The 12,814-nt window shown below is 50.4% G+C and overlaps 1 protein-coding gene across 4 annotated transcripts in view; it reads right to left on the bottom strand.

The window, feature by feature from the left end:
- The window catches only part of MTMR4 (myotubularin related protein 4), a 58,341-nt gene that overhangs the window by 30,205 nt on the left and 15,322 nt on the right, over window positions 1-12,814 (bottom strand). For 2 of the 4 annotated variants that reach the window (XM_030474752.2, XM_030474755.1), the window contains exon 2: window positions 6,113-6,186. In XM_030474752.2, the coding sequence (XP_030330612.1) occupies window positions 6,113-6,115 (3 nt within the window). In that variant the 5' untranslated portion in view covers window positions 6,116-6,186. Of the gene's footprint in view, window positions 1-6,112; window positions 6,244-6,320; window positions 6,453-12,814 lie in introns of those variants that run through there. The other 2 variants (XM_030474754.1, XM_030474753.1) reach the window with 2 other exon arrangements.

The following is a 12,814-nucleotide window of genomic DNA, read 5'->3' as shown; positions in this document are numbered from 1 at the left end:
GTCCTAGAAGGAAACATGACCATGCCTGAAGAGAAGCCACCACCTCGGCTTCATCCCACTCCACCATTCACATGGTGGATGGTGGGCAAATGTGTGGCGTTGCCCAGCCCTCAGGGGCACCAGACTCCAGCAGGAACCCACAAACCAGAACGTGTTTGTATCACATACAGAGTCAACACAAGTTGAGCAGAGGGCTATGGACAAGGTTATGGATTTGTCTTGGCCAAGACTAAGTAGTAGGAGAGGTGCCCTTCTCCCCGCAGGCTCTTCTCTAGGGTGAATGCCTGAGGTCTGCTGAGAAACCAGAGCAGCAAAAAGTGCAAGGAGCCTTTTATACTGACCTGTATCAGGAGAAAAGCACCAAAGCACATCTGTCACTAACAGCAGACACGCAGAAGTCTTTACAGTCAGAGCACATATCACTGTTTCATGTATTAAGTGCATACAGCACCTGATCAGTGCTTCTAACACACCACCCCATGGAGGAGGTCAGCTCTGACTCACAGTGAGATCTTCAGGACCAGTGCTCACCTCAGGCCTGGCACAAGGACTGTTTCCAGCTCAAGTTGCAGAAGGACCTTTGTATCCCTAAGCTGCAGTTGCATTAAAAGGCTGCTCATCAGAGCATTACTTTGAATTTCCAACCTAAGCTGACCTGAACATCCACAAATAGATCTCTACTTTCAATGAAATGTTTTTGCACTTTTAGCATTAGGAAGACTCGCACATGGCTCAAACTTCTGCCCGAGTGCTGAGCCTGGTGAGAACAGAACTAGACCTTGCCTTGAAATTCAGCAGCATCTCAGAGGCTCCCAGAGTTTCAGGAGCTGGACTCAGACTTCACCACTTCCACCTCTTCCTCCAGCAGTTCCCAAAACGCCTGCTCTCGTTTCCATCTAGCCAGGCAGACAAGGACAGGAGCGGTGGCAGTGAGCCCGCTGGGGCCGGGACAGGCTTGTCCTGCTGGCTTAGCTGAGGGGATTTCCTGAATGCACCTCAGACGCCTCCTGCCTGAACAGCTCCATCACCACCAACCACCACCAACTGGACAAGGTTATTTTCGCATGTCCTCCGAGTGCCGTGTGTATGTGCAGACAGAAACCTCCCTTGTCTTTTCCCAGTCACCACAATCCTAAAGGTTTCAGCACTCTGAGGAAGAGGGGAGCTGAACATAACAGGAGTAGCCTGTTCTTAAGGCCAATTGGCTGTAATTAACCCTTTCTCCTCCCACCTGCACTGCAGTGTTCATGCTGTGAGTGGCTCTCTCCTGTGCTGCTCCCCCCACCTCTCCGTCTCTGCTCACATAGCGCAGGTAAAGGGCTTGCAACCTCTCTTCAAGGTCCCCAAAGGGATTTGGAGGTTCTGAGATAGCACAGGGCTTGGCAAAGACAGGCCAGGTGCTCAAGGGGCCATCCTGCAGCCATCAAGGAAGATGATATTCCTGACGGAGACATGCCTGCACGCACCAGGACCCAGCCTGCAGCACAGGGGTTCTCAGGGTGACCTGCCCAGGGAACACACATTGGCAGCATGGCACAACCACAAAGGTGCTGAAATCTCTGGAGCCAGCCAACACCCTGAACCACATCTTGCTGCTAAGGGCTAGCCCAGCATTCTGCAAGACAGGGAAAAGGTGGTTCGAAGAGCAGCTACCAGCCACCCTGCCCAAACACCTCCGATTCCTCTTCAGCGGTTGGCAGCTCAATCTCTCCCCTTCAAAAATCACAGTCCACGCAAGTCAAGATCTCCAATGCCTCAAAGAGCTCGAATGACACATAGATGTATGGGAGGAGACCAGACCCCTTGTGAAATACAGGTGCTGGCAGAGTCTTATCACTTGCAGAAAGGTGGAAGCAAGTAGCCAAAGGGTAGGAAGAGGAAAACCGGTCCCATCTGCTGCAGGGAGGTTCTACCACCGGCACACTGGACTCAGGCTTCCCAGCATAGGTATGCCCTTCCCTACCCTGGCACATCTTTATCCTCTATTTCTTTTCAGGAACACAAATAAAATTACTGTAAATACTCCTTCAGTAGGCAGAGGGCACCACTTTCATCCCTTCTAAATATTATACGTGAGCTTTTCACCTATGGTGCAGATGGGGAGGAGGGAAAGCAAGGGGATATGGCCATGGATGGCAGAGATCTGCATCTACAGCCCTGCCCCTGGTAGCACACCCATTGCACAGACTGCCCATGTCTGCATCCAGCTGGAGAAGAATGACAGAAAACCTGGCAGGAGGAGCTGACTGTAGTGGGGATGCAGCTCAGGATGCCAGGAGCAAATCGTGGGAGCCAGGACAGCTCTGCCCCACAGCCTGGGGTTCTGGCAGCCATTGAGCCTTTGTGGCTGCTGCAGGCTGAGGTGCTCCCAGCAGCAGAGGTGGTGTCAGGGTACTCTAGCTTTTATCTGCCGAGGTCTGAGTATTTTCAATGAACATCAAGGTAGGAACTGGTTATCGAACTTTTTACGAGTAAGGAGGGGAAGGGAGAGACTTGTATGCTTTATCTCATCTTAACAGTTAGAATTTATCCTTTCTGCTTAGCAGATACCAGATGAACTGTACTCAGACACGTATTGCTATTTCTCTCCACTGCCTACTCAGCAGATCAACATGAGCTGATGCAGAGAGCTGACTACCTGTGGACAAAGGGACATCTTGTCCTGCTTCTATACTTCTGTTGCACAAAGGGCATCTTTGTTCCAGGTCCCTCTACAAAAACAGTTCATCTTCTCAAAGCCTAAGGAGGTCCTTGGGTGAATTGAAAGGCTGCTGAGCTACTGAGGTGGCCTCCCAGAAATAAACCCCTAAACCTGCATGAAGAGAAGTTACTATTTTACACCCTGTAAATCAGGCCTGGGATGGTGAGTGCCATCTTTTCATCTGTACAGGATGACAGAAGAGGTTATAGATCTGTAATGCTGCATGTAGTATTTGTTCAGAAAGCTGCCCAGAGGTGAGCACGCCACAGAAATATGAAGCAAGAGGACCTTGAGAAGAGGGACAAAAGGACAGGAGTCGAGGGCTGTTGACTGGGCTATCAACTCCATACGTCAGCAAGAGGGGACGAGGGATGGCAACCTGCAAAACCCACCTAGACTAAGAGCCCAGGTCCCCTCCAAGGGGTGTGAACCACCATGGAAACCCAGGTGTCCTCAGTCCCACTATCTCCGCAGCAAGCAGCGGGAATGCTGCTGTGGGAGTTGTACAGTGAGCTGGAGCTGCCAGCAGAGCAGCGCAGCAGCTTGCGCTCACTTACAAGCCAGGTGAGTTTTAGGTAATGTATTACCGTACTGGGTTCTCATTAGGACTGCCATTAGCCAGTTAAGGATTAAACCACCACTAGCGCTATCTTGAAGGTCATTTTCATCAGAAGCTACTCTTTGGGAAAGAAAGGAGAAGCCTTACAATCAAAGCAAACAAAGCTCATAATCAGCACTAGACTGAGAAAGGAAGAAACCAGCACTTTCTGTAGGAGCAGAAAGGGGAGCACAGCTCGAGATTCACATTTGGGGTGCTGCGGGGTAATGTAGAAGCTTTGGGGCATGCCCTTGCTAAGCAGAGGACATTGGTGCTGTGCCCTCTGACTGTGGTGATCACGGGGCAGTAACTAAGCACTCCGCATGCCTGCAGGGAATGGGTTTTCCAGCCAACCCTCCCAGCAGCTGCGTGGGGAAGTCCAGCCCTGAAGTTCGAATTAACCAGCAACAACGCACTCATTAACCAGCAACCCACCTCCATCCCTCCCTGCAGCCCTGCCTCTACCTCCAGTCAAACCCTCCAGAGAGGTCACAAAAGGACTCAGAGGAGGTTGTCAGAAGTTCACATCAGCTCCTTACCTTCAGCTGCTGACAGCAGCTCAGGAAAGTAGGTGGAGGTAAGTGCTTATTTCTACAGCTCACAATTACAAGCTGCTTTCTCACCTTTGGCATGGGAGACAAAAAGCCTACACCCTTCCCAAAACAGTGGATGAGTGGGGTGGGGGTTTTGTTTTGTTTTGGGTTTTGTTTGTTTTTTGTTTTTCTAAAGGAAAAAATTATTAAAAAAAAAAATCAAAGGAATGTTTTAATAAAACATAAACCCCTCATAAATCTTTTTCAGAAGGTCTTTTGAAACTGTAAAGTCATCTTCAGGTATTAAATAAGAAGCAGAAGACTCTTCTCTAGAAGAAACCAAACCATCTGTGGTTACAACTAACGGTGGACCAGGGCCAGGTCAGAATAAGTATCTGTCAATACACTGGGAAGAAGCGCAGTGAAAACAGAAAGAAACCTGGAGAGGTGCTTTGGACAAGGGCCTGTAGGGACAGGACAAGGGGGAATGGCTTTAACCTGCCAGAGGGGAGATTGAGATGAGCTCTTAGGCAGAAGTTCTTCCCTGTGAGGGTGCTGAGGCGCTGGCACAGGGTGCCCAGAGAAGCTGTGGCTGCCCCATCCCTGGCAGTGTTCAAGGCCAGGTTGGACACAGGGGCTTGGAGCAACCTGCTCTAGTGGAAGGTGTCCCTGCCCGTGGCAGGGGGTTGGGACTGGATGAGCTTTAAGGTCCCTTCACACCCAAACCAGGCTGGGATTCTATGTATCCAGATAAAATTATTCAAAAAAAGCGAATAAACACATGGAAAATGCATCAAAAAATCCCTGCAGGTAAAGCGGAAAAGGCCTGGCTGGGTCCATTGAACACAGATACCCAGTGACAAGGGGGCACCAGTGAACACCGCAGGGAGAGCCTGGGGGGAGCATCTCCCTGGTGTGTGTCTCACCTGTCAGGATCTGCAGCTCAGGGACCTGGTAAGCCAGAAACAATTCATTGTTGTTTTATGAGCCCTTGGTAGACCAAGGTTGCTCCAAGCCCTGTCCAACCTGGCCTTGAACACTGCCGGGGATGGGGCAGCCACAGCTTCTCTGGGCACCCTGTGCCAGGGTCTTACCACCTGCACCACTCTCGTCTCAATCCCATACTGAGAAGTTGTTGGGTTTTTACAATTCCCAACTGACACCAGGGTAACTCCAACTGGAAGACACTTTATCAGGTTACAAGGGCATACTTTCATCTCTCCACCTTAGAGCAAGCTCCTCAACCTGAAGTGGCAAGAAGCTCTTCCAACAGACAGCACAGAAGATCTTGAGGCAAAACGAGGCAGTATGAGGATAGGAACCACACCAGAAGTGCTGCAGCATAACTACTAGAGCTGACAGTTCAATTAATGCAGAGAGCACATTTCCTTTTCTATTCCAGCTGTTAACAGATCCCACGGGGGACAGTCCCATGGGAGATGTCACTATTTGCTCAAGCAGTCTGCCAGCTTATTTATTTATTTACTTTTAACATGTTTAACCTAAATTTTCATGTGCTCAATTTGAATTCCCAGCCCCTTGCACTGTTCCTGCTGGTCTCCTCTATGCTCCTTCCAACATAAGGATTTGCTTCTGGCAGAGGTGGGCACAATGCTGATGACAAAACCGTGTCACTGCAGCTCCGCCCTGGCTCCCTGACACCCACAGCCCAACACGCAGATCACCCTGTTGCCTCCAAGCTCCCTGACAACACTCCAGCGCAGCTTCCAACATTCATGCTTCCAGCTTTCTTCACCTCATCAGATCACACACATTTGGGGGTATTTCTTGCTGGAGGCATTAGAGGCATTTACCCGAGTTCATCAGCAATCTGGCTGTGTTTCAGTCTTTCCAGATTCTTTTATACCATGTTCTTCTGTGACTAACTATTGTGAAATTTCTGCTATCCTGGCAGCACCAGAGCACATGATTAACACAGTGTTCACTGAGAGGTGACAGAGGAAGAGAATGAGAAACCCAGCACTGAGTTTTAAAGTCAAAATAAACCAGTAAGCCACAAGAACTGGATGACTATGTCAGTAGTCCAAGGAGGCAGAAGGGGATATTCCAATAACAAGTTTAGGGGTAAACTTAGCCTATCAACAGCATCTAGGTGACAGTAATAAAAACTCTATTATTATATATAATGCTCAATACTCTAGCACTCTTCTTTCCCATTCTTGTATTTAGTCTCATAAATTTAGCAGTAGAACAAGATTTGGACAAAGAAAGCACAAAACCACCCACAGAGGACAGAGGCAGAATAGAACATATACTCACCATCCTCAGACACTGTCCAAAATCTCCTGGTTCAATCACAGCTCAGCCTCTTCTTGTTCTTCCACTAGTCTCACCTGCAGCAAAGAGACAACCCAAAGCAGAAGTTTAGATCAACAGTCATGATAGCTCAGTATGAACACACAGAGGGAAAAAATCCCCCAAAATCAGGAGCCCAAGAGGCCACCACCCTGTACCTCCCCCTGCTAACCTCCATTCAATGCCCTTTTCAGGAGCTGCTGGAAATCAGCTCAGTGTCCCAGGGAAGACACCAAGTCCATTTGGTCAGCCACAACTCAAGGCATGCGGGACCCACCAACACAGAGCAGCCAGTACCCCAGAGGTACAAACACCACACCTGGGGGGAGCACAGGAGGGAGCTGAAGTAAGAGAGGTGTTGTCATTATGGTTCAAGGACCTGGGGAGGATCCTTCCCATGAAACTGGAGTGCTGGGAGAAGATTGCTGTGGTCTTAGGAGGAACTCACCACTAAAATCACATCTTGTCCTGCCAAGGAGGTAGGGCAGGACACAAGAGCTGCAGCCCCTTTTCTGCAGCTTCTGCCCCACTAGCAGGGGGACTGGTCACAGGAGGTGTTTCATAGGAGGGTAAAAGCCAAGCAGCAAGACTTGCACAAGGTCCTGCTCTGAGAAGGTCCTTTCCAATAGCACTGGGTGGTCCCACAGCTGATCCTGAGATTTCCACGGAGGAAGAGACCCTTCCTCAAGGTCTTCAGATCTCTCCAATATGGGATCACTTGTTCACCAATATCTCTCTCATCTGTCCGCATTCTGCCCTCTGCTCTACCCTTCCAGCCCCATGCAAGGGACTGAGTTACACACCACTAAGCATCACCATGGGGAATGGGCTGGCAGCCCCAGTGCTGCTCACCTGGCTGCATACACAGCCCCTTCACTGTGCACACAAGCAGCACATGTATCCCAGTATATAACAATAGAACAGTGTTTTCAGTGGGGATGCTCAGGATTTCAGTGTAGCCTGAAGTTGGCTTAGAGCTCATCAACCAAACCTGATTCCTACCAGTGGCCAGCAGCACGCCAAAGCTCCAGGAGTGCTCAAGGTCTTTGGCAAGTTTTGCCACCATTTATTTTTAACCTGTTTCCTCCTTGGACGAAATACAATTGTCACAAATGTGGAACTGGAGACTGACTCTCGCACAACATACCCCAGCTGAGAATCACTCCTGCTGCCACTGAGGAACCGGGTTGGCTATAGAAGAGTTTCTGAATTCCTCCTCAAGGCTTTTCCTTCCACTCAGGGATTTCTCTCCCAGCCCCAAATTAAGTGAGGTTGGGCAACACACGTCAGCAGCCAGGCTGAATGCCAGCACTGAGGAGTCATTTCTGAAATGTAATCTTCATGGTGAGCAAGCGGCAGGCAAGTCCCTCAGCACCCATCCTGCTCCAGCAGCACCCAGGTAGCAAGAGTTAGTTACCCTTGTGCTTTCAGGTCATGTCTCATGTCCTGCCATGCACTCAATGAGAAAGGACAGGAGAAATGAATGGGAGTTCAGAAAGATTAATTGCTTGTGCACTGTATTACCTTACATTTAAAAGCAGACCACCAAGTTTCAGGAAAACATGAAAAAAACCCATAATGGGAATTAACTTTTTTCCTATGAAAACAGAAAAAGACAAATACTGCAATATCTCCCTTCAAACCCAGACCCAGCCTATCTCTTTTCCACTATAAAAGCCTTTTCCCCACTCTTTAGCACAACGACCACACATATCAGGCTTCACAGGGAGTAAATAACCTGGCAGCAGCTTACGATGCCACCAGCAAGAGTCGCTGCCAACTAACTTTCACAAATGAGGTGAAAAGCACAATTAGCAGGGGAAGTAAAACCTTCAGCATGCTTTGCTCACTGGTCTGGAGCCATGTGAATTATTGATAACCCTGGATGCCACACGAGTACTTTTCCTGCAGTATGCTTTGTACTAATTCATGAAATCATTGCTAATGGCTACTTCAGTTTCTCCCCTCCTTCCCTGTAGAAGTCAGTTATCAGTAGCAACCGCAGCTCTCTGCCTACGTCATGTTTGAGGATGTTCCTGCTCACTCCCATCCCCCAAGCTCTTCTTGAAATCCAGTTGCTCAAGAGGAAGGCAGCCGGGACTCCCGCAGCCGCATTAGCTCATCCCACAGGAATGCTGCCGCTCCTCCGCCTCCGAGGGCTTCCTCCTCCTGGTTGGGCATGGATGAAGCTGAAGGGGCTCCTGAGGATTTATAGAGTGAAGGAAGCCAGGAGATACCACAGAAACCCAATTGCTGCTACTAGCACCAAGGAGAGCCTTGTGCCTCCAGCAGTACCCCTATTACATCCAGCCCAGTCCACCCATCTGCAGTTAACTTTCTTCTTGTACTTGTGCAGCTCCACGTGCTCCTCTGCTGCCATCCCAACTGCATCCCCGTTTCAGGGCTGGCTGTGGTGCTCCTCCTTCCAAAGGCTGCCGGCTCTGCTGCTGTGGCTTCCATCCAAATGGTCTCCAGCCCTCGGGAAGGAGGATGGCAGCTGCCCAATGCACCCAGCACCACTGCCCAACACCGTTCTGGGCTGACACCTACCACTGCTCCTGCCAAAGTCACCCATGTGCTTCCACAGCTGCTCAAGGAGCTCTTTCCCATGAAGGAGGTTGGAGTCCCCCAAAATCCGGGTCAGAAGTTCCCCTAAAATCTTGGTCACAGGGGATGGGCTAGAGCTGGCCACCTGCTATGCGCAGCCAAGGCAGAGGCTGAAGAGAGGACCAGACATCAACAAAACAAAAAGGATGAAACCGAAGCGAAAAAAAAGAGCATGATGCCTTTCCACACATGGACGGCAACCATGGCCCAGGGCCCTGTGCTGTTCTGGGTGGTGTAAACACAGGCAGAGTGTGGCTCGTGCCCCATAACTGGGGCCCGTTGCCCTCCCCATTGCTGGGCAGCTGGGAGGCACAGGCAGCACTAGCAGTGCTGGGCCATGGGGTGATGCTGCCTGACACACCTGGGCTGGGGAAACAGAGAAAACAACTTGCTTCACTTGAGCATGTTTATAGCCTGTATCCTACCCTGGAGCTGTTTATCTCAGAGCCAAACCCTCTGATAATAAGTGTCAGAGTTGAGAACGCTTGTAAAACTCTCTATGTGCTCTCCCATGCCTCTTGTCTGTGTGACTTGGGTGTTATCGTACACTTCGTTACACAACCATGTTATTCCCTCCAGGGATCTTTGACTCTCCCAGTGCTGAACAGAGCAGCAGGGACTGAGGCAGCAGCTGCCTTGAAACGTCTGCCCCCGATTGCTGCAGATGCTGGAAGAGAAGCAGGGGCTACGAGAAGAGCCTGGATGGAAGGACCGAGGTCTGCCTGCAAAGCTGGACCCATCCTCCTCCAGCATGTTTGGCCCCCACCTGAGCATGACACTTCACAGACGACCAGAGACTGTTCTCCATTTTCTGAACTGCAGCTCTGGACTCAAACACCAGTTGCGTCTCAGATGCAAACCCAGTCAGGGTGGGATACAAACTGAACGTGTGCTGGAAGAGTTAGGGTTAGGGATACAAACTGAGCGTGTGCTGGAAAACCCGACTCCAAGCAACATTAGGCTGTCAAAAACCAGAAGAAACACATCTCACGGAGGTGCCGTGGAAGCGCACTGCTGCTTCACCAGGCTGTGCTTACAGCAGCCTCATAGAGAAGCTTGTGAAAAGCTTAATGGCCTTGAGCACAGTTTGATTAACAACAGCAAGCCAGGAAACACCGAATTACAGGGAACGGCGTGGGTGCTCCCTGCACTCACCTGGGAGGGAGAGAGGGAGGATGCTCATCAGGGCACGTGGAGCTTTGGAAAGGTGGAAATGCAGCAAGCGAGGATCGCAGTCCAGCCCTGCTGGCTCTACTGTGACACGGGTTTCGGTGTGCACCGCGGGTGAGGTGTGTGGCCCCTCTGGCAGTCCCAGACTCCATTTTAATTGCTCATAAACCTTTGCCAATTGTTTGCAGTTGGAGCAAGGTTCCTGCACTCAGTGCACACCCCAGGCTGAGAGTTTGGTTTAATTTCAGCTCAAATGGTAGAGTTAGTCCTGATGTGCTTCTTGGGGAAAAACATGTCCCAGTATTAAACTTGGGGTGTTAGAAGAAACAATCAGGAACCCAATTAGTCTTAGTTTGATCCCAAATGAAACAGAACAACCATTTCAAGCCTCTCAACTAATTAAAGGCTAAAAATGTAATAGTCAGACCACATAGTTATGTGCAAAGCTGATTGTATGGGACAGTCTGTTATTTGAAGCACAATTACAGGTCCAAGGGCTGTTTCTAATGAAGGCAGCTACCGGATGGTCTTCAACAACAACAAAACTTTTTTTGTAACTATTAACAAGAAAAGATTGGGCTACGGGAGCTTGGGAATGTCACAGCAATACCAGATGATGATGACAAGCTGCCAAAGTATTCAGATTGCTCTGCAGCACTGAGTGATCCTAATGTAACTGCGTTGGGGTGTAACTGGAGGCAAGGTGTGAATTCAGAGGTCCAGGATGACCCACAGGTGAAGGGCTGTTGGAAACGCACCTTGAAGGACCCCACAACCACCTCTGCTGGAGCTGCCGGACACGGAGCAGGCAAGAAGTCTACTGCAATGAGATGTAGAAGTAGTGAAGAACAGAGATGGTGAATTCTGTCCTCAGCGTGCTAGGGCCATAGCTACAGCTGCCTCCAGGCAGCCAGAGCTAAGACAGCAAGTCTGAAGCGTAGAGACAAAACCCACCTGGTGATCCAAGGCCAAACAAGCTCCCATATGCAGCTTAACAAATATATCTAAAAATAAATAAAGAGAAGACATGTTCGATATGTTTAAGTATTTATGCAAAGTACAGTCAGCTCTGGGTAACTCCACTGACAAGGATATAGCTCAATCCAATTACTGGTAGATGAAGTTTCAGAATTGGATAAATTCCACCAAGCCTATGAAGGCTCCTATGAGCCTTTTTACTGCTCAGACCACTTCAACGAATCAGATCCTGGGTGGGTTTTTCCTGTCCACATCTGAACCCATGAATCCTCACACGCCCCTGGGCACACAGAGCTGCTGGCGATGCCCTCGGCACAGCCTACATTTCCCGAGGAGGTTGGGGACTCGGGAGCACAGACCAAATCTCATGTTCAAAGCCAACCTGCCTGTGAGGTGCAGGGAGGGTAGGAGAGATATTCTCCCAGAGGAACATCTGCCATAGCACTGCATGTGCACTACCCACCCTGAGTACCGGGGCATGGTCTCAGACCAACAAGGAGCAAAACATGGACATCACCTCACTGAGCCCACGGTATAGAACCACGCACCGCCCAAGAGTGGAGCCACCCTGGCTCACCTGCCCTCAGAGTGTTTTCCTTCATATTGAAAAATGACCAAGACCTCTCTGAAGACTGATTAGGCTCTTCTTGTGTTTGAAGCAGGAACATCTAGGTTTCAAACATGGGACTGCACTCAAGAGCACAGACCAGGACACAGAAAGCAGCTCTTTGCAGGACTGCAGAGAGACCGGGAGAGCTGCTGTGACCAGAAACGCTCCTGACTACACAGCACCACGGCAGAGGAGAAAGGCCCTCAAAAAAACAGGCTGAGAGAGCTGGGCTGGTTCAGCCTGGAGAACAGAAGGCTCCTTAAGGGGAGACCTTAGAGCAGCTCCAGTGCCTAAAGGGGCCACAAGAAACCTGGAGAGGGGCTTTGGACAAGGGCCTGTAGGGACAGGACAAAGGGGAATGGCTTTAACCTGCCAGAGGGGAGATTGAGATGAGCTCTTAGGCACAAGTTCTTCCCTGTGAGGGTGCTGAGGCACTGGCACAGGGTGCCCAGAGAAGCTGTGGCTGCCCCATCCCTGGCAGTGTTCTAGGGCAGGTTGGACGCAGGGGCTTGGAGCAACCTGCTCTAGTGGAAGGTGTCCCTGCCTATGGCAGGGGGTTGGAACTGGGTGAGCTTTAAGGTCCCTTCCAACCCAAACCCATTTGTGATTCTATGATGTGGCTGGCGCTTTCTGAGACTGTACAGTGAAGACGCCAGAGGCCACATCTGAGCCAGCACCATGATCAGTCCTGGAGTCACAAGGGTAACAGCAGGACAGATCACCCAGCCACGCTGGGCTGACAGCTTGGCATCGAGGAGGAGGGAAACAGCACATACATGTGCCAGCTGCGAAGGAGTGTGTGCTCAGGTAAGATTACAGGGAGCTCAGAGCAAGAGGAGGATGGGAACCAGAGCCGCGCTGGGAGAGCAGATCCCTATGGAAGTGCTGAAGGAGCAGCAGAGCGAGTTCAGGGAAGGCATTTCAGGAGCACAACTGCCTGGAGTCAACCCTCCTGACCAGTGAAGGGGGTGAAAATAATTGGGAGATTTTGCCAAGCTCCAGGTATTTGCAGCAGCAGTTCCAGTGCAGTGGGTAAGGCAGGTTGAGGAGACACAGATCTCAGTCTGAATGGGCTATGCAGAAGGGACTCAGCAGGTGAGCGGGGAAAAAAAGCCAGCTGCATGAAGGGAGCAGGAGCAGAGGGAGCTTTGCCTCTACAAGGGAGATACTGCATAGCACAGGGAGGGATTCAGAGTTGGTGAGAAACTGAGAATAAGGGGGAAGGGGAAAGGTGCAACAGGGAGGAATAGGCAGCACAGGGTCAGGGGCAAGAAAACAAACCAGAACTTGTGCCTGGAGCA

This window comes from Strigops habroptila (genome assembly GCF_004027225.2).
Source record: "Strigops habroptila isolate Jane chromosome 13 unlocalized genomic scaffold, bStrHab1.2.pri S16, whole genome shotgun sequence".
NCBI lineage: Eukaryota > Metazoa > Chordata > Aves > Psittaciformes > Psittacidae > Strigops > Strigops habroptila.
The sequence above is the reverse complement of the archived record's forward strand: the minus strand, read 5'-3'. Positions and strand labels throughout refer to the sequence as shown.